General features: G+C 43.1%; 1 protein-coding gene across 1 annotated transcript; it reads right to left on the bottom strand.

Moving 5' to 3' along the window:
- Nucleotides 1–147: 147 nt before the first annotated feature.
- On the bottom strand, nt 148–18,220 carry polq (polymerase (DNA directed), theta). Its single transcript, XM_080028803.1, has 35 exons — nt 18,014–18,220; nt 17,727–17,829; nt 17,185–17,639; nt 16,880–17,058; nt 16,456–16,632; nt 16,233–16,363; nt 15,840–15,996; nt 15,643–15,754; nt 15,340–15,541; nt 15,066–15,207; nt 14,402–14,548; nt 14,095–14,307; nt 13,747–13,889; nt 13,446–13,635; nt 13,093–13,235; nt 12,490–12,683; nt 10,841–10,965; nt 10,121–10,364; nt 7,591–9,190; nt 5,985–7,464; nt 5,720–5,860; nt 4,831–5,033; nt 4,421–4,628; nt 4,121–4,314; nt 3,885–4,013; nt 3,583–3,757; nt 3,298–3,421; nt 2,472–2,572; nt 2,128–2,210; nt 1,930–2,031; nt 1,725–1,836; nt 1,358–1,482; nt 1,106–1,241; nt 860–966; nt 148–560 (listed from the first exon to the last, which is right to left on the bottom strand). Exons 1-35 carry the CDS (start codon nt 18,082–18,084, stop codon nt 447–449), a joined length of 8,262 nt encoding a protein of 2,753 aa, XP_079884929.1. The 5' UTR covers nt 18,085–18,220; the 3' UTR covers nt 148–446.
- Nucleotides 18,221–20,202: the final 1,982 nt, after the last annotated feature.

Raw genomic sequence — 20,202 nt, 5'->3', positions numbered from 1 at the left:
GCTGCTCTGTGTCTTTGTGTTGAATGCATCACAGTACAGCTGAAACAATAAGTCAAGTGACAGACAAATGATCTGCTAAAAATAACTCTGGGATGTTGTGATGGGCCTTTTGCTCCCACTGTTTGACATTTCATAAAATAAACAATTACATTCATTGATGAATATAAGTTTTTACACAATATAATAGAGTATCATCTGGCATAAAAGCTCATCACAAGTAACTATTTCAGTAAAATACATTCATACAAAACTATTTTGTGGTATTGTACACTTAAATAGAATTCTCAATACATTCAATAGTTCATTTAGAGCTCATAGTGCAATATTAATAGACTGGGATTAGTTTACATTTCATTATTGTTTGTTATTTTTTTTAAACTTAGATTTTAGAAGCTTAAGCAATAAATGCATGGCATTTCATTTTGTCAAACATCACAACATTCACATTATATATCTACATCCTGCAAGTTGCCCCAGCTGGGTCCCACCTTGACTTTGGCTTTAAGCTTTACATACAGTTTTACTGCTGACTCCATCTCCCTCTTGACAATCTGAGCAACCTGACAGAAAGGGGGGTTGGTAGAAAGACAACCTTTCGTAAATACATTTACATTCGGTCTTCTCCAGGATGTGTTACCTCTTACCTGTGCTACAGAACACAGTACATAAAATACAAATCCATGCGGAAATCACTGCTATATCCTATCACAGGTCAATCAATAACTGAGAACATACAGTCCCCTCCAAAAGTATTCTGTTCCAATACTTTTGGAGGGGACTGTATATGTCTGTTGGCATTTTTACTTCAATAACACCAAGTGATCATATGGCTCTTGTTCCTGTTAAATAACGTTCCTACCTGTATGAGGTCTTCCTCTGGGGTTTCATAGATGAGCTCATCATGCAGCTGAAGAACAAAGTATGCTCCTCTAAACTGAGACGTTCCAGCCCTGCGGTTATTACTGGCTGTAAAACAGGACACTATTTAACATTATCAGACATGATCAATTAACAGACTTTGAAATTTGAAATGAGACAGTGGTTATTCCTTTTTTGCATGTGATGTTTATACAGTATGGGAAAAGGTGGTTTATGTGCAAATCACCTGAGTGTGTGTGCTGGTAAGAGAGTGGAGCTGCCGGATATGTTTTGCGTAGTCGTTTCTGGATGTTCACAGTAGCCAGTTTAACAATGTCTGCTGCTGAACCCTGTACGGTTGTGTTCACTGCCTGACGCTCTGCCTGAACGAGGGAGGAAGAGAGAGACACACAGAGAAATATGGAATAATAAAACAATAACAATAATCTAACAGCTTACAAATAACTTCTGGCGAGTTCTGATTGACAAGCATGCTTACGTGTGCTTTGATGTGCGTATTGCTGTTTGTGATCCCAGGTAGGTATCTCCTACGCCCCAACAGAGTCTGAACATAGCCGTTCTTTATACATTTCTTCACAGTTTCTCTGAGAAAAACATTGATACCTGAAACACAAGACAGGGCATGGATGTAATGGTTCTGTTCAATTGGCACTAATCCAATGGAACTTCCCGGTACTTACCCTCTTTAAAATTTACATTAACAACTGTGATATCTTGTTTTCAAAAAAAGATGTCAACAACATAACACAAAAATCCCAACATTATGAGTGATTTTTTTTCTGCGTGTGGAAACTTAAATTATTGGGAGGGTAGAATGAATACATGAAATAAACAGCAGTGTATACCTTTGTATCTGGCCTTGAAACTCTCAATGTAGCAGGCCGCATCATTCTCCTCCACTCCCATTTGCTCCCCCAAAGACTTGGCTCCCATCCCATAGATAATACCATAGCAAATCTGCAAAGACCAATACATGTGTACACAGTGTTGAGTTTACACATGAGAATGCATGCGTGTCCATGTTATCTTCTCCTTCCTGCCTGGTTGTACCTGTTTTGCCTGCTGTCTGAGGTTGTCGTTCACAGACTCTGGGTCAATACTTTTCCACTCAGCAGCGATGCAGCGAAACACGTCCGCTCCTCCATTTAGCACCTGCCCACACAAACATTTAGTTATTTTCTTACCTTTTTATCGATGTTACATGATGTTTGTTTTTTTTGCCATTCGCTGGCCGTCTGAGCTACTGACCTGAAGGAGGCGTTGATCCTTGGAGAGGTGAGCCAACACTCTCAACTCCAGCTGAGAGTAATCCGCTGCCAATATCATCCCACCTACAGTAGAATACACACACACACACACACACACACACACACACACACACACACACACACACACACACACACACACACACACACACACACACACACACACACACACACACACACACACACACACACACACACACACACACACACACACACACACACACACACACACACACACACACACACACACACACACACACACAGCTGATGGAGCAGGCAGAAGCGGTGATCACCCACAGAATGCAACTACCTGTATATTTATGTTACCTGAAAATGGTACGAAGGCATGTCTCATGCTGACGGAGAAGGCCAGGCCCCGTTCTGCACTGCCAGCTGCAACTGAAGGTAACACGGAACGTCTCTTCTTACTGTAACCAATAAGTAGAGAGAAACTGTCGCCTTCTATCATTCCAAATTAATTGTAGTTACACTCGCCCTCGTCGACTTTGGATTAAACCTATGGAATTTAGTCCATTCCCACCAACACATCGCATTTAATTTAAAACACATCAAGTCGCATCTAGCTTAATTAGTAAGCACTTGTGTGCACTGTATACAGTTCCCTACTGTAGGTTTCATTTCAATTTTAAACCCTTTCTAAAACCAACATTTCCTCAAAAGCAAAGGAAGACTTACATTGCAGTTTGGTGTTATAGGTGTGTTATTAAGCATATATTTTTAATTTTTATCACGCTACATGTATGTGCAGTGTATTATGCATAATACCATAGAATAGCGCAGAAACATCACAAAGCAACAAAGGTGTATAGTTGCCCCAGATCCAGATGGATCAGAACACTGCACAAATGAACCTTTTGCACAAGAAAAATATGATCTTGTCCACACCATTGGAAACAAGACATGCCAGCTTTTGAACAAGACAATTTAAAATACAGGAAAAGAGCTGGGTGTCATCTAAAATGTATCACAAAGAGCTGGTGGGCTTTAAGGAGCCGGAATGTTTGTTTCTCAAGATGGCAAGTTCACCCAATGAGGGAAATAAATAAACAAGACGGTTATTCTTGAACAATTGTTTTTTTACATTCCTTGAACCATTTCTAATTTTACTGAGGACACACTGGTGTCAACTTACGCTGTCTTTGTGGTCACGTGGCAGCTGTCTTGTGATGGCGGGCTCTCACACACCACCGTCGGCATGTTAATTTCAAAGTCTTTTGGGACATTCTGTATGTTGGGCTCTGTGAAGCTAACTCTACCTGAAAAAGAGAATGAGCTGGGTCACTGCATATTTTATATTTACTTCAAATAAAACTACATAGCACAATGGTATGAAATTATGTGTAATGTATTATTGTGTGTGTGTGTGTGTGTGTGTGTGTGTGTGTGTGTGTGTGTGCTTGCGCGTGTGTGTTTTTACCTGTGGCCGTGTGTGTCTGGGCGGTGGGGTATATTCTGTCCATGGCCAGTGTAGGGTGGTATTGCTTCTCCCTCTGCAGGGGAAACACCACTTTAGTCAAGGCGTTAGTGATCCGCCTCCACTCCAGAATGACACCTGGCAACGGGTGCAGGGGCCGAAGCTTTTCTAGAACATCCTGCAAGCATCATTTCAATTCAGTTTAAACACAGTGAACACTTAAGCTCACGAATATGACTATAACGTCCGTGTTAGTGATGGCAGCAGACATGGCAGGATGTCATGTAAATGCAAAGTAGCTTCACCTTGGTGGTGCTGAACTGCTTTCCAAGTCGTACCCTGCCTCCGCCTCTCCTGGTGTAGCCAAGAGTCTTCTTATTTTTCGATCCACCCACATCGCCGTTTGGAGGCAGGTGGAGCTCTAAAAACAACACCTAGAGTCCCGTGTGCATGTGCGCTTATAAGTTTGGATATTGTATTTTTTACTTTTCTTTGTTGTACTGTACTACACTGAGCAATTTGGAATTTGACTGCAACCGACCTGTGCTATGTCGTCGATGCTGGTGAGGGAGAAGGTGTGTCCGGTCAAGTTGTAGGCCTGAGATTCCAGCGCTGTGAGTTTGGCTTGCATCACGTGTTTCTGTCTTTCGCACTCCTCAACGCTGAAGCCCAGTCCATTCAGTTCCAACAGAGCCAAACACACCTGGGAAGGCATCTCATTGCTCCTGAATAAGACTGACAAAATATGCGCGCAAGAACATTACAGCAATGGCATAACGATCAGTTCATACCACTGTGCAATTATTATATTATTTTCTCAGCTAGTGTTTGTTCTTTTTACCCAGCATGCCGTCTTTCTCTAGCACGCCGGTGAGATGGTTCATTACGGCGTGTACCAGCACACTCTTGGTCGCTGCCCTCACACGGGGACAGTGTGCGTGAGCATTGCCGAGGCCATTCAGCAGAGGCAACTCTTCAGGACAGTAGACAGTCACCATGTTTGGTAGGGTCCTCTCCTCACTGCCAGGGTCCACCAGCCAGCACGCAACCTATGGTAGACAATCAAAACAGTCACTTTGCTCAATTATCAAGTAGATTTTAGTTATTTGATTAAAGCACCATTCAAATTGTTCTGATGGACGAATTTTTTGCAGAAACTGCAGTCTTCCACAGTTTCACTTTCAAAACTATCACTTAGAGCAGACATTTGTGAGTGTACATACATTTGTGTATGAAAATGATTTCCCTCACCTTGGGGTCTTCACAGTTTCCCTCCAAGCTGACGCCACAGCTCAGGACTAGCGTCTTGTACACCTGGATGATGTCATACGTGATAAGCACACCTCCTCTGTGACCCGCCAATGACATGCTCAAACAGGTCTTCACCTTTTCCAGCCTCTCACTTACTGGCAAATCGTCATCCAGTGGAGGAGGGGCCAGACTGGAACTCAAACCTGAGGGGTAACAGAAATGCTCAACTAAAGGCCAGGACACACCGGTCCAACTACCGACCGTCGCCAGAAAATGTAGTCTGCCCATGCAGGCAGCTTCATTCTCCCGGACAAAAAAATGTGAATAACACACCGAGCTGACTACCGACTTGCCGTACGTTCTGCACTTGTGCCGTATGACATTAAGTAGCTGTTATCATAATGTAGGCTGTCATTATGATGGAGACAATGCATGCTGCAGACACACAAACACAAACACACACACACACACACACACACACACACCTGTGGCCGCTCCTCGCCCAAACTACCTTGACTATTTCTGAAAACATGTAAAAACGTCATGCACGGACAATCTAATGCTATGTGCTGATTGTGTTTAGCCCACATAACAATCCGAACATTCTCCGATTTTATCGATAGCTTCCTAAATCATGTTTGACAAAAGTGAAACTAATATCTGCTCTGCTGCCGTGGCAGAGCAGAGACGGGCGAGCCCTCCACCAATCAGATTGCTCCGGCTGAAAGACTGCCCGTGTGTGTGTGTGTGTGTGTGTGTGTGTGTGCGTGTGCGTGTGCGTGTGTGTGTGTGTGTACGTGTGCGTCTCTCTGTGTGTGTTTGTGTCTATGTGTGTGTGTGTTTCTCTGTGTGTGTGTGTCCGTGCGTGCGTGTGTGTGTGTGTCTTTACCTTTGCTCTGCTCTTGCTGCAGGGACATGTAGTACGCATCTCTTGCTCCCCAGCAGACAGACAGTCCAACCAACACCAGTCCATCACTGTCTCTTACTGGGAAACCGTCGACCCTGTTGAGCTTCTGATGTGCTGCTGACGCTACACAGATGAGGAGATGACACATACAACACATGACTTGATAATGTTTGAAATTTCACATGTTTGTCAACCTAGGTCAGTGCAAAAAGTAAACGCCCCTTCCTGTACATGTTTTATCAGTTACCTCTCTTATGTTTCCCTCCTATTTCCCCCTCGGGCTGCTGTGTGTGCTCCCTCTTTTCACAGGCCAACGCCAGAGAGAAGCGCTCTGTTCTCTGCCACTCATCGATGAAAGTGTCGAAGAGACGCCGGTCGCTCGCCACGTCTATGATGGAGAAGGCCCCCGAGTTGCTGGAACAGAGTGACGCGTCCTGAGACAGCTGAAGAGTGAAGCCTTCATTGGTCACGGGCGATTCTACATCAGAGGGAGATTTTGGTAGGGGACACGGAGGGTTGGGCTGTTTCTGGACAGCTCCGGGTAAATTATCAATGCGTCTTCTTGGACGAGATTTGGGACCTTGTGTTGTGTTTGCAAGGTTCTGTGGCCGGAGGGTGGAGGGAGTCGACTGCTTCAGTGGCTGAGCGTTGTTGAGAGGCGATTGGACGGATGAGGTGGTCAGTTTTACCCTGGGCGTGACGGGTGCTGTTTCCTGAGTCGGGGGAATGAGATCGACAGCAAAGCCCAGTCTTTCAGTTCCATCCACGCCGGCTTGTCTTGAGGATTGTTGTTCCTGTCTGATATCACTGCCTGCAGTAGCAACAACCTGCGCATTTGGCTGCCCCCTTTTTCTGTCCACCTGCATTGAGGGTTGAGGTAGATGCGGAACTTCCGCTGTGTTTGCAGCATCTATGAGATTATGTGTGGCTGTGGGGGGGCCTGTTGTTGTGGTGTTTTGCCAGGCCTGGTCAGACATGCTAGGCCAGCGGTCAAAGATGTCTTGTAAACCAGGGCTGCAATAAAGAGCGCGTTCAGGGATTTGCGGGTGTTTTAAAATGGCATTCTCTGCATTCATTTCCATTGCCTTTTTCTCCTTTTCCTTTATTCTCTTCTCTGCTTGTTTGCCATTGTCAGCCTCATCATTCACCATTCCCTGTCTGCCACCTGCTTCGATGTCATTTTGAGTTGTGGTAGTAGCCGTAGTGGTGGGTTGTTGCTGTACGTGACCGAGTCCAGGTTGTGATTGTGACAGCTGATTCTCATCCAGAACATGGTCTGCATGGTTGGGTTGCTTAGCTACAGGAGGACTGGCTTTTTGCTCTTTTGGGGTTATCTCCGTGTGTTTGATCTGACTCTGTCTCTCCAGAAAGTGTTCGCCCACCAACAGCGAGTCGCCCCACTCCGACAGGTTGAAGGAGGACTCGCCCCATTGGATGGCCTCCTGCTCCTCCGCCTCCTGATTGGCCAGGAGCTCGCTGCGTCTGCGCTCCTGGGTTGACGGAAGAGGGCGCTGGTCTTCCATCACCCCCTGGCCAACAGATTCCTCTTCGTCTGATTGGTTTTCGGGGATCTGGTCCGGGCTCAGACCAGCCAGCAGAGAGCTGTCGTAAAGGCTGTCGAACAGGAAGCTGCTGCTTCTGTTGGCACTGTCAGAGGCAGTGACCTGATCGTCATCCTCATCAACTTGATCTGTAACTACATTATCACCGATCGGACCAGGAGAAATCTGTAAAAAATCAACAAAAAAAAACACCCAAAGAAAAAAAACATAATTTAGATTGTCAAGAGGCAGACTGCTTGAATATGTTTGAGGTTTACAATCAGTACACAACAGATGATACCAGTCACTCACCTGGTGGCTAGAGTTAAGGATGAGCTCCATCTGGCTATCTGTGAGAGAAATATTGAATCTGGGCCTGTTACTTCCCGCATGTGTGTCCTTATCTAGCTGTACAGCCGCCTGTGCCATTTCCTCCTTTCTTATCTTTTCCGTTTCTACCGGCCGATTCGTACCTCTATCACTCACTTCTCTGTGTTGGCATGTCTGTTGTTGAACAATGATTCTTTCTGTCTGAGTGTCCAATTCAAAGCTGTCACCAAAGCTCTCCTCTCCTTTCTTTACAACTCCAACTTCTTCTAAGTCTCTCATCTCATCTCCCGCGTACAGCTCGGGAGATGAAAACTTATCCACCTCTCCACCAGCGTCTATCCTTCTTCGCTTGGCCTCAGGAGAGAACAAGGGAATGGAGGCGGGAGAGTCTAACATATCTGCATTTATAGGTGTAGAAATGCAAGGAGGAAGGGTTTCTTGCACGGGGGCAGGAGGCCTAACGGTTGTTGTAGGCATCTGGCCTGCAGGTGCTGGATTTTTGTCCGAAGAAACTACTGTGGGGTGTGATGTCTGCGCAGTCTCTACATTGTTTTGAAGGCTTTTGTCCGTCTGAATGGAGTGGAGAACTTTGCTCAAGGCTCTTGAGTGCTTCAGTCTACCTGGCTGGCCGGGTGAGGCAGCGAGCCCTCCTGTGGTAACGTCTCCCTTAGAGGTCCGGGTAGGAACACGGTGGTGTGGATCTCCTACCCGGGAAGTCGGAGGTCTAAATCGAGGTGGAGGCATCGGGGAAGGAGAGGGTAGTGGCTGTTGAGTGGGTTTAGGGAATGGGCTGGACACAAGCTCATTCAACTCCTGTGTCAGACTCCTCTCAGGAACAGAAGGATTCGCTCCATGCCTCTGTGCTAGGATCGAGACAGTCTCTTTACTCGTCTCCCCCTCTCTTGGCCCTGCTTTTGTGCTCTTTTCCCCTCCTTGCCTCCACTCTTTGGGCTTTTGTATTTCTCTTTTTGGATCTTGGGTGTCGTTTGCTATTACAATTATTGGAGTTATCTCGCCTTTTTCTGTTTCCTTGCTTTTTTCACCTTGAACTCCATTGCCTGTTTTTCTCATATCTGGCTCTTCAGTGTTTACCTTTCTGTTCTCCTCAAATGTTTTGACGACCAAGTCTTCAGCCTCTCCCTTGGCTTCGCCTTCTGAGTTCTCCATTTTCCTTTGAGACATCCTTTTCTCACAGTTGGGTTCTACCTTATGCTCCCTGCCATCTCCGTCAGAATGTCCGCTCTTACTTTTCTTGACCACGTCTCCTTCACTGTGATCTCCAACGCTGTCCATGTGTGCTCCGTGCAGAGAGCTGAGACACAAGGCAGATGTGGAGGTGTCTGAGTCCCTGCTGTGATGGTCGTCACCGGGGCTGTTTGTGGTTACAGCAGGAGGAAGTGTAGCCGGGTCCCACTGGATTCCTAACATGGCCAGGTCTTCCTGAAGAAGGAGCCGCGCCGTGGCAACTATCTCCACGGCGGCTTCCCGTTCCGTCAGCGCCCGACCACCGGTGACCCAGACACAACGGAGGCTTCGTCTCTCGGCCGCCTCCATCTCACTCTCATCCACTGCACGCTTAGAGCTGAGGGAGATTGACAGTAGGTTATGTTATGTTAGGTTAAAAATCGTCCACGTGAGGAAATGGGCACAGTGCATGACAACAGACAAATACAAATTTGAACATCTACAACATGGTGCTTAAAAGGTGCTACGAGGAACTTTTTAATATTTCCTAAACAGTCTAATTTTTCTTCTGATTATCATAAATGACATGTAACAGCAAACGAAACCATGAGTGCAAAGAATGCTATTTTTATAAAGTTTTTCTTAATGCCTTTGTCATGGGTACGCTCACCCAGTAACAACAGCTGGCGTTTTGCCCCAAGGGGGTGTAATAATTAACATAAACTTAAAGTTCCTCAGAGCACCTTTAATTGTCTGCAAGTTAAGTGCACTTTGCTGAATTGCATTGAAATGTACACTGTATTGATACATTGCAAGTGTTAATATGTGTACTGCAACATTGAATTTAAATCTGGGTTCATCTTTCATGTAAATTATAGCTTGCTGTGCTGATGCCACAGTGGTTCATATTTTATTTTAGGAAAATAAAGGAGATTGCTTAAAAGTTTTTACCTTGAAATACAGGTAATTCCTTGCCTAATTTAGTTTCTTTACTTTTTAGAATTTACCTCTATCATATAGAGGTACATTCTAAAAGAGCACTACATATTATAGACTAAATCTGGTGCCAAGTACAGTAATTTATCAATTTACTAAATCTAATTAAATCAAGGAACAAGGTAGTTATTAAAAACTGGAAAATATAGTTGTTCCTTTATATCAGAGAAGACAGTCTTGGTGATGTGTATAACCTGAGAGTGGAAACACATCCTGCAGGCCCTTTATTTAAAATAGCCTGTGTGCTTTGAAGAGAGCCATATCCTTGTCCACCTAAGATACATTTATATCTTAATAGAACACGCACGTGCACACACTCACACTCACTCACCTCTTAAATGGCACAGCATTCCGCAGGGCTTTCTCCACATCATCCACATTAGCCCTGGCTAGTTCAGCGACAGTGCAGAGGCCTTGAGCGAAGAGTGTTCTGGCTCGTGTTGCATTCAGAAGGGAAACCCTGACTAGGTCCACCAGCTCCCTCTGGACTCCGAAGCTCAGCCTGGTCTGGTACTGAGACAACAGAAGCTCCATGTTGTGCCAGCCCAGACGCTTGCAAAACACTGTGACCATACCTGAAGGGACGGCAGAAAGGCTTTCTGTGAGCTGAACAACCAAACATATAGAGTACAATGTTTTGTCTGTGGTTCTGGTTTTCTTTGAGTTCCTTTCTGTGTTCACATTGGTCATTTAGGTCATTTATAATAAACACCATCATTAGTATGACATGTATTAAGAGAGATCCAGACAAGGTTGTTCTGAGAAACATTTAAACACACATCCCTGAAGCCTAATTACACTATTTCCTCATACACCCCCTCATAGTAACTTGATGCAAGAAGTATGAGCACTCTGAAGGCAGCATGAAGGAGCCCAAATGTCAGCTAATGCAAAGAAGCCTATGCTGGGTATCATAAGACATGTTAAAGTGCTTGATGAAGTGCTTCTTGCATTACGTGAATATACTTGTAAATGCCCACCTTTATTTTAAAAAAAGATTGAAAGTCTTTGTGTATAATTTAAAGTTGGTATATTGTAAAATGCTGCATACCTGCATATGTAGAAGCAGACTGTTGGAGAGACTGTAACTGCCCACGATTGCAGTTGTATTTCGATGCCACTGTTCCCAAAGGCACCTCATTTACCAAATCCTGTAGCACAAGAGTGGTGAAAAACCTGTGAGGAGATGAGAAACAGAGAATGTAAACGGATGAAGACAGCATTAAAAAAAATGGTTTGGTGTTTTTAGGGGATTAATCCTTGAATGGTTTATTAAAGGGTCTCTCCCCCTTGTCACATTTTATCCATGGGCCAAAATGTTGGTTATCTGTGTGCATTAAGGAAGAACATGCAATAGAAGGGACATCAAACTAAATAATTACAAAACAATAACCATCTATTAACTTGACCCATATCTAGTATATACAGTGCTGCTTGAAAGTATGAACCCCTTGAGCCTTTTGGAAGTGTATTGTGTTTAACCATTATTCATTAATTTTTATCAATACCAGTATTTTTTATATCAAATAACAAATGTTTGTTTATCAATTCCACATTTTTCTTTTCTGGAAATCAATTGTTAAAATAAATAAAACAAATGATGTGCCAACTTTTGTATGTGCAAAAGTTTGTGAACCCTGAGCTGCATTGCTTAAATTGAGCAGGTAAACACAATCAGGTGGGACAAAAGTAGTGCTGAAATTGAACAATGTAATGAAAGATCTTTAGGGAAGAAATTGGGCGGCACTAGATAAAACAGAGATCAAACCAGGTCAGTTTAGGCCCACCAAAGTGAACCCATTCGGGACAGACATGCCAAGGGTAAAGGAAAGCTCAGAGGATCTCAGGAATAGAGTTGTGATGTTGCACATTTGTCTGGGGACAGCTAAAAATTCATTTAAAAAAAAAGGTTGAGCTCCATCGGTCCACCATGAGGCAAATCATCTACAAATGGAGAGTTTTAAGAGTGACTGAACATCTGGATATTTTCGAAAGAAGTCCACTTCTAGGCAGATTGCTCAGTCACTCTTAGAGCTCTTTTAATTAATTTATAGCTGTCCCCAGACATAGGTGCAACATCACAACTCTCTTCCTGAGATCTTCTGAGATTATAGCAAGTGTCATATGTTTGACATAATAATGATACAAATAATTGTGCTCCAGACATTCTATTCTTAATTAATAACATCTACAGTTTTAAATATTTTTCTTTTTAAAGATAACAGCAGTTACATATGGAAGACGGCCTTTCGTCCCGGTTCTCAAGAATCACTGATATTATATAATAATGTTCATTAGCGTTCCCTTCATCAAATGACAGTGACTTTTTTGTTTATCCAATCAAAACCCCTTGATGGGACTATAAGCCAATACTAAATTAAGTACGGTACGTCAATTAGTTAGTCAATCAACGCACATATAACTTCTCAAGTTTTCCACTTCGGAGGGGGTCAGAGTGCATGGTCAGCCATAGAAAAGCGCCACTGGAGCAGTTCTGGGTTAAGTGTCTTACTCAAGGACACAATGGTAGAGATGGTGAGCACTGTAGATGTAATACCAGCCACCACTAGTGCCGTGGGGGATTGCACAAGCGACCTCATGTTTATTGGTCGGACTCTTTTCCTCTAGGCCATCCAACCATACTATGATATACTACATGAGGTGTTTGTAATTACTGGTTAACATTAATATGTGCGTTACCGTTTATGAATAGCCATCTGTCTACGCTGCTTCTCGGTCTTGGCGACAAGTTTGCCACTGACAGATCGTGCGAGATAACCCTCCTGGACGCCCACCAGCTCTGCTACTCTCTTCATGGATGAGGAGAGCTGCTCCCACAGGCAGAAGAACTGATACCAGTCCATGGTAGTCCACTCCGCGTACAACGGGGTGATCTGAGAAGCATTGGGACATGGAGTGTGAAAAACTGTGATTTGGAAGACTGTTGTGGGGAGAATCCTTGTTGTCAAAATCAGTGAATATCTCCTCACTATCCGCTACCTGTCCGTACTGTGTGTGAACTGAAAAACATATCAAGTTTCAATACACAGCCTATAGGCTCTGTAAACTAGCATGTTGCTAGTTATGGTGGGCCCCCTTTGTTAACATATCCTTGGTTTACATACCAGTTTACAGAGCCTAGGCTGTGTATTAACACCAGATTTTATTTTTCAGTGCACACAGTATCGACAATGAAATGAAAATTATTTTGACAAAAAGTGATTTTGACAACAAATGTTCTCCAGGCAATGAATAAAGTTGATTTATCGATCCAGTAATATGACAAGATGTGTGTACATGTACCAGATACAGAATGTGCAAGTCATTCTCCAGAACAAAGCCCTTCATGGCCCGCTGGAGATCTGCAAAGATTCCCAGAGCCTCAGGGGGGGAGAGGGAGGAGGACAGGGTGGCAGCACCAAGCTGAGTGGGACAGTACCGCTCCTCTGGATATGCAAAGACATAAGTGGACACACAGTCGTTATTATAATGGCAAATCTTGTACTTCTTTGGCTAATTGTGCACTTGATAATGAAATTACATGACGCATACATACAAAAAATGCTTGCTAGAACGATTTTGCACCAATTGTACTATTTTTTACTAAATTCTACTTTCATCATATGTCAAGATACGAAGAATACAAGTGTCAGTACCTTGTCCGTCCTTCTGGATACTGATGAATTCATTCTCCATTAGCCATTCCACACAGGCCTCGATAGCTCCTTTGTTGGTCTCTTCATTGGAACCTTTTTTGCCATCACCTTTCACACTGGCAGCCAGTAGCGAGCACAAAGCGTATAACTTCACGTCCTGTGGAGTGCTGGCAACACCTCCGACAATGATCTGCAAGTTGGGATGCAACTATTCTTTAAGAAGGAATCAATTCGTAATTTATTCTCCATCTATGTTGTTTCTACAGTGTATAAGTTAACGCGGATATCAAACCGACCTTACCTCCAGGATGGCTCGCAGCATGCTAGTGGTTACGCCTTCTCCCTCCCTTCTTACCAGGCAGCTGCTGATTGGCTGGAGAGCGCCCGTAAGCAGACTAATGCCTTTCTGACGCTCTGCCTCCTTACAGACCAGCACACTCTCACCTAAAAGAGGACCGGGCACATTTTTTGATCTGCTCTGACGATAAAGTAATATCGTATCGTATTATGTCGCAAGACCAAAAGGGATCACTTTTCTACTGATATGTACTCAATTATTATCATAGAAGATTGACGATCATGTTTTCTCTCTCTCCCTGCAACTAATAATGGACAACCAATAATTCAGCTTTTTTTTTTCTTTTAATACCTGTTGTGTCTACCCCCTTTCTCCCTGCCCGTCCAGCCATCTGTTTGTATGTGAGCGGGTCCAATAAGCGTCCGTTGAAGGTCGGGGTTCGAATGATGACCCTGCGAGCTGGGAGATTAACCCCCGAAGAGAGGGTAGAGGTGGCAGCCAGGACTCGGACCATGCCCTGGCGAAAAGCTCCTTCCAACACGTCACGCTCATCAAACGTCAAACCTACAGAAACACATGCTTGATTTTGTTACCAGTTACCACACACACAGCAGTTTGTTTGTCGTGGTTAAGTAGTTGTCTGTGTGTGTGTGTTTACCGGCGTGATGGAAGGCCACCCCCCACGGCACAGTTCTCTGGAGGATGGGGTCTAAGCCGGCCGGAGTCCGTCTCAACTGGGCCATGACGTCAACCAGTCCCTTCTGATCCAGACTCACTGGCTGAGGCTCTGCTTCACCCTGACCATCTGAAAGGATGAGACCAGATTATTCGAGACTCAAGTTCTTGAGTTGAATGTTGAACCACTGTAATATTGCACAATCCAAAAACACAACCTGTCCCAGACTAAAAGACTGTTTAAAGCTATAGTGCGTAACTTTTTCGTATGAATAAATATTGGTTTCATTCAAGCCATCGCCCAAACAAGTTCAAACAAAGTTGATTAAGCCTATCAATTCCTCCCTATGTGTTTCTTAGTATAACAAACTGTTGTCACCCCCTGACACTGGCGCAGAAAAATCTCAAGAAGCGTCCAAGAAATGTTTCAGTTGTTGATTCTACTGCTAAGAAAAAAAACTGGACATACAGCAGAAGGAATAAAATCAGTGCACGCATCACCAAAGGCGTACCTCATGAAGATGCACCGACAGTGTTGTTGTCATTACTCAGAAACTCATGGGGGCAAAATAAGTTATGCACTAAAGCTTTCAAATTAAAAGCACAAAAGGTAAAGGACATTTGGATGACACTTGAACTCCAACTACCGTTACGTCTGAGGTTGTAGAATTCTCTGGCGATGCTGTCGGCCAGTTTCTCACACCAGTTCTTCGAGGGGCAGAACATCAACACAGAGTGTCCGTCTCTCACGGTCTCATAGCACAAGCTCACTATGTGGTCATCATCACCCTTTGTGGAAGTGCAAATTCACACACACACACACACACACAAACAAACACACAAGCACAGCACACGATTGAATGACTGTTCTTGAGAGTGGGCATTATTCATGATATCTGATAATATCTGAACACCCTTTACCTTGATGTTGAGCGCCGGAGTGAACTTCCGAAACACAGAGAGGCTCCTGTCGTAGATGTTGCAGCCCACCTTGAGGTGCTCCTGCAGGGGTACAGGCCTGTAGTCTGTCTGGTAAAGCTCTGCACCTAACCAGCCAGCCAGGAGGGAGAGGTTAGGCAAGGTGGCACTCATACCTATGATCTGTACACCCTCGGAAAGAGACCTGTGAGAAAGGTGTGCAAAGACTAGACTTATTAATACCTGGAGAACAGGATTTTTTAGAACAGTGTAGCTTTTACAAAAGGAAAAAAGGTAGACACAAACCCAGTGGTGTTCTGCTTTTGTGCAATGAAGCGGATTTTGGTTAAGAGCAGTTCCAGCAGGTATCCCCTTCCAGAGTCTCCGACCATATGTAACTCATCCACCACCACCATACCTACAAAAATCAACACACACTTTCAAACTCAGACTACTACAGACACTCCGGGGGAAAAAAAACACAATTACCACTGGTGTATTACCTAATAGACCCATATTGTCCTCTTCAATGAGCCTGTTAATGAGAGAATTGGCTTTTTCTATGGTGCAAACAGCCACATCCAGTGCTTTGAAGCCTCCAGCAGCTGAGGTGCTGCCCATGTATCCCTCCACACGAACTCCAGCCTCTTCAAATACACTCTATAAAAAGGCCAGAGACAGACAGAGAATATATTCATTCAAACTTGATTCATACTCGAGAGATCATTGAGAGGTGACACTCATTTACAATGACATTGAGTCAAACTAAACAATGCAAAGTAAAAACAACACAAAGACAATGCAAAGTGAAAACAAACAACAAAGAGAAGTATAAACAAAGAAAAACAACAATATGAATAGACGCACAACACAATTTTTTCTCCACTTTCCCTGACCTGGAGGTAGAGCATCTTCTCTTTGGCCACCGAGACAAATGGCAGAATGAAGAGAGCTTTTCTTTTAGTCTCCAACACTCGCTTCAACATCAGCAGCTCAGCCACTAGAGTTTTTCCAGCACTGGTGGGGGCTGAAAAAGAGGGAATACACAGCTTAACTTTTTATTTAATTTTTTTAAACAGTTGACCGACTAATTTTGTAGAGAGACATTTAGTTTCTTACCAGAGTACACCAAGTTACCTCCCTGCAGCACCTGTCCAACAGTGAGGCACTGAGCCTGCCATTCGAACATTTGCGTGACTCCGTGTTTCTGGTAGCGGTCCAGGACAGGTTTTGGTAAACCCCAACTGGATATTAGCAGCTTTTCGGCTTGACCCACAGGAGCATGCAAGGCAATGCCTACGGTAAAGAAAAAATAAAGCACTTATTTTAGTCACTGTATTAAAATCAAGCTGTACATAAAAACCCCAGGTATAAATGTCATTAATTTCAATAATTCATACAGGTTGCAGGGCATGATTACCAAGCAGGCACTGATCTGTGCCACTGTCTGTTATTTCATTCAAGGCAATTTAAAACACACAGACAATGGCATAAAATATCGACCTTAGAGAAGGTTTTCCCTTTTGTAGTAAAATGACTTCACCTGTCTGCGGTAACAAGTCACTCAGCGCGCTGACGTCTAAGCCACTGGGGACTGTGAGCACAGAGGCTGACTGATTCTGTAATGACTGCTGGAGTTTGGACCTTTTCATGGCCGCCGCAAGGTGGGTGGGACTGAACAAGATGTAGTCTCGGGATACATCACGCTTTGGGTTTGTCCCACTTTTGTGAAAAACACAACATACAAAAATAACAATAACAAAAAAAAACATTTGTTACCAGAGAAGAACATAATCAAGAAAGTAATCAAGACAAAAGAAAAAAACTGGACAATGAGTTAAGACTCACTTAGTGGAGCTGCCCCCTTGGTTGTTTTTTATTTCTTGAGGGGATGGATGCGCATTGATACAGGCGGAAGATGCTGCTGACTGGATGCTACCTAGACCAGCCCCAGCATGCTCTGCTTCGTCTGTGTCCTCGCTGAAGAGAAGCCTCTGAGCCAGGTCTTTGCAGTTAGCTCTCCATCCCGGTCTCTTACCATCGCCGCTGCTGGGGGAAGTGTGGGCTCCAGTGGGCTGAGGTGCTCCCTCACTCTGCCTCTTGTTGTCTGCAAGTGGTGCAGGATACCGAGAAGGGGCGAAGGCAGCCGATGCCGCTGGCTCTGCCCCAGCATTTCCTTTTACCGTTGCGTTGTTGGCTACAGGCTTCACAGGGTCTACAGCTTCCAACACCTGCAGCATCTCTTCATCCAGGGCTAATGTGGATTCTCCCAGTGGACACGCTGCTGCTGCTGCTCCTCCGCCCTAACATGGAGATCAACACATGTCAGGTGATCATTGGTGACAAGTCAATCAGAGAGATGACCAAAAGAGCACAGCTGCGACACTCACCATGAGTTTGTCTCTGTTGTCTGGTCTGTTAGCTTTCCCTGACACATAACAGGTTTCCTGCAACGGTCTGACTGCATCTGGGGGCTCATCAGGAGCCTGGAAGCTGTGCTCAGAACAAGATTGTTTTGATTTTCAGGTAGCCTGGGCTATGACTCAAGTATATGATAAAATGACACTTGAAAACATCGGAAGAGGTCTCTCTGCAACAGGAGGAATCTTGTCATGATTCTTTATATCGATCAGACAAAATGTATGAACATTATATTAAGACTATGTCTCTAACTTACCTTTTTTTCTTCTTGATCTGGTGCTGCCCCATGTAGCTTTTCTTCTTTAGAAAGGGACCCGAAGCACTCATGCTGAAGACGCTGTCCTGTCCGTGACAAACGCGCGAGTAGGTGGATATTAATTAGCATGACATCAATCCGGCACCAGACCCGAGTGTATATTAACTTTATCTAACACTATTTATCAAAGGAAATGAAGATGACATAATCGGCGCCGTAGAATTTTCTGTTCTGGTTGCTAAGTGTCAACATCTTCTCCCTGTCAGTGTAGAACTGCACAAATCACAAATCAAAAAGTCCGCCGGAGCGCCGCCCCGGTGCGGCACAAAAACAGGTCGACGGAAACACATTTTCGAATATAATAGTTCCATAGTTACCTACAGGTGAAACTCGAAAAATTAGAATATCGTGCAAAAGTTCATTTATTTCAGTAATTCAACTTTATAGGTGAAAATAATATCTTATACAGACTCATTACATACAAAGTGAGATATGTGAAGCCTTTATTTTTTATAAGTGTGATTATTATGTCTTACAGTTTATAAAAACCCCAAATTCAAAATCTCAGAAAATTAGAATATTACATAAAAAGGATTTTAAATACAGAAATGTCAGCCCTCTATAAAGTATAATCATGCATATGTACTAAGTACTTGGTTTGGGCCCCTTTTGCATGAATTATTGCCTAAATGCGGCGTGGCATGGATGCTATCAGCCTGTGGCACTGCTGAGGTGTTATGGAAGCCCAGGTTGCTTTGATGTGGCCTTCAGCTCGTCTGTATTGTTGGGTCTGGTGTGTATCATCTTCCTCTTGACAATAGTCCATAGTTTCTCTATGGAGTTCAGCTCAGGAGAGTTGAAGGCCACTATCAAAGCAACCTGGGCTTCCATAACACCTCAGCAGTGCCACAGACTGATAGCATCCATGCCACACCGCATTTAGACAATAATTTGTGCAAAAGGGGCCCAAAAGTACTTAGTACATATGCATGATTATGCTTTATAGAGGGCCGACATTTCTGTATTTAAAATCCTTTTTTTATTGATTTTATGTAATATTCTAATTTTCTGAGATTTTGAATTTGGGGTTTTCATAAGCTGTAAGCCATAATAATCACAATTATAACAAATAAAGGCTTGAAATATCTCACTCTGAATGTAATGAGTCTATATAATATATTAGTTTCACCATTTAGGTTGAATTACTGAAATAAATGAACTTTTGCACGATATTCTAATTTTTCGAGTTTCACCTGTATATGCCTACTAGAATACTATCTATGGTATAACCACTAGGCTTACTTATACCACCAATATTAGTACTAATATTAATAATTCTCATTGTAATACTAAATAAGCTTTCTGTTAAATATTTGAGAGAAGTGTTTCTTGAGACACTGCGTATGGTTTAAAGAGTGTTAAATATTGTATTGATGCTGTGTTTATTATACAATATGGTTTGAACATATTTTAAATATAATAATAATAATAATAATAATAATAATAATAATAATAATAATAATAATAATAATAATAATAATAATAATAATAATAATAATAATAATAATAATAATAATAATAATAATTAAAGCGTTTATTTGTATAGCCTAAATCAACCTTAAATAATTCTTATTCATACGATAAATGCAGCACAAGGGTGTTTTAATGTAGAAATCACTTGCCTTTACCATAACATTGAAATAGAATTAACATAAAAACAGGGATCGAATGACATAATAAGAAAATAATATGAGAAATAAATAATGCAAAAATCAAATAAAAAAAACGATTTGATTGATTTATTTATCGATAGACGAAAGAGTTAGCCTAGTTTAATATATTTGGTAACGTGTATGATGAAAGCTAGATCAGAGTAGAACTGTATGGGAAAATACATTTTTTTTAATGGTTTGTATTTAGATATAGGCCTATGTCAAAACAGATTTGTAATTATCTGTGGCAAAATGTAGCCTAGATGCTAAATTTTGTTTTTATTAACCCTAGGGCTTACATTTCGTAAAATCAAACTGACAGTGTATGTGCCGTGAGTGGTAACATAGCTACACGCAAGAATAAAGATAGTGTAATGCAGGGTTGTCAAACTCTGGCCCGCGGGCCAAATCTGGCCCGTTTCAATATTTAATCTGGCCCGCGAACCAATTCGGCAATTCCATTCAATTTGGCCCGCA

This window comes from Ammodytes marinus (assembly GCF_949987685.1).
Source record: "Ammodytes marinus genome assembly, chromosome: 6".
NCBI classification, from domain to species: Eukaryota; Metazoa; Chordata; class Actinopteri; order Uranoscopiformes; family Ammodytidae; genus Ammodytes; species Ammodytes marinus.
This window is presented reverse-complemented; position numbering and strand designations above follow the sequence as displayed.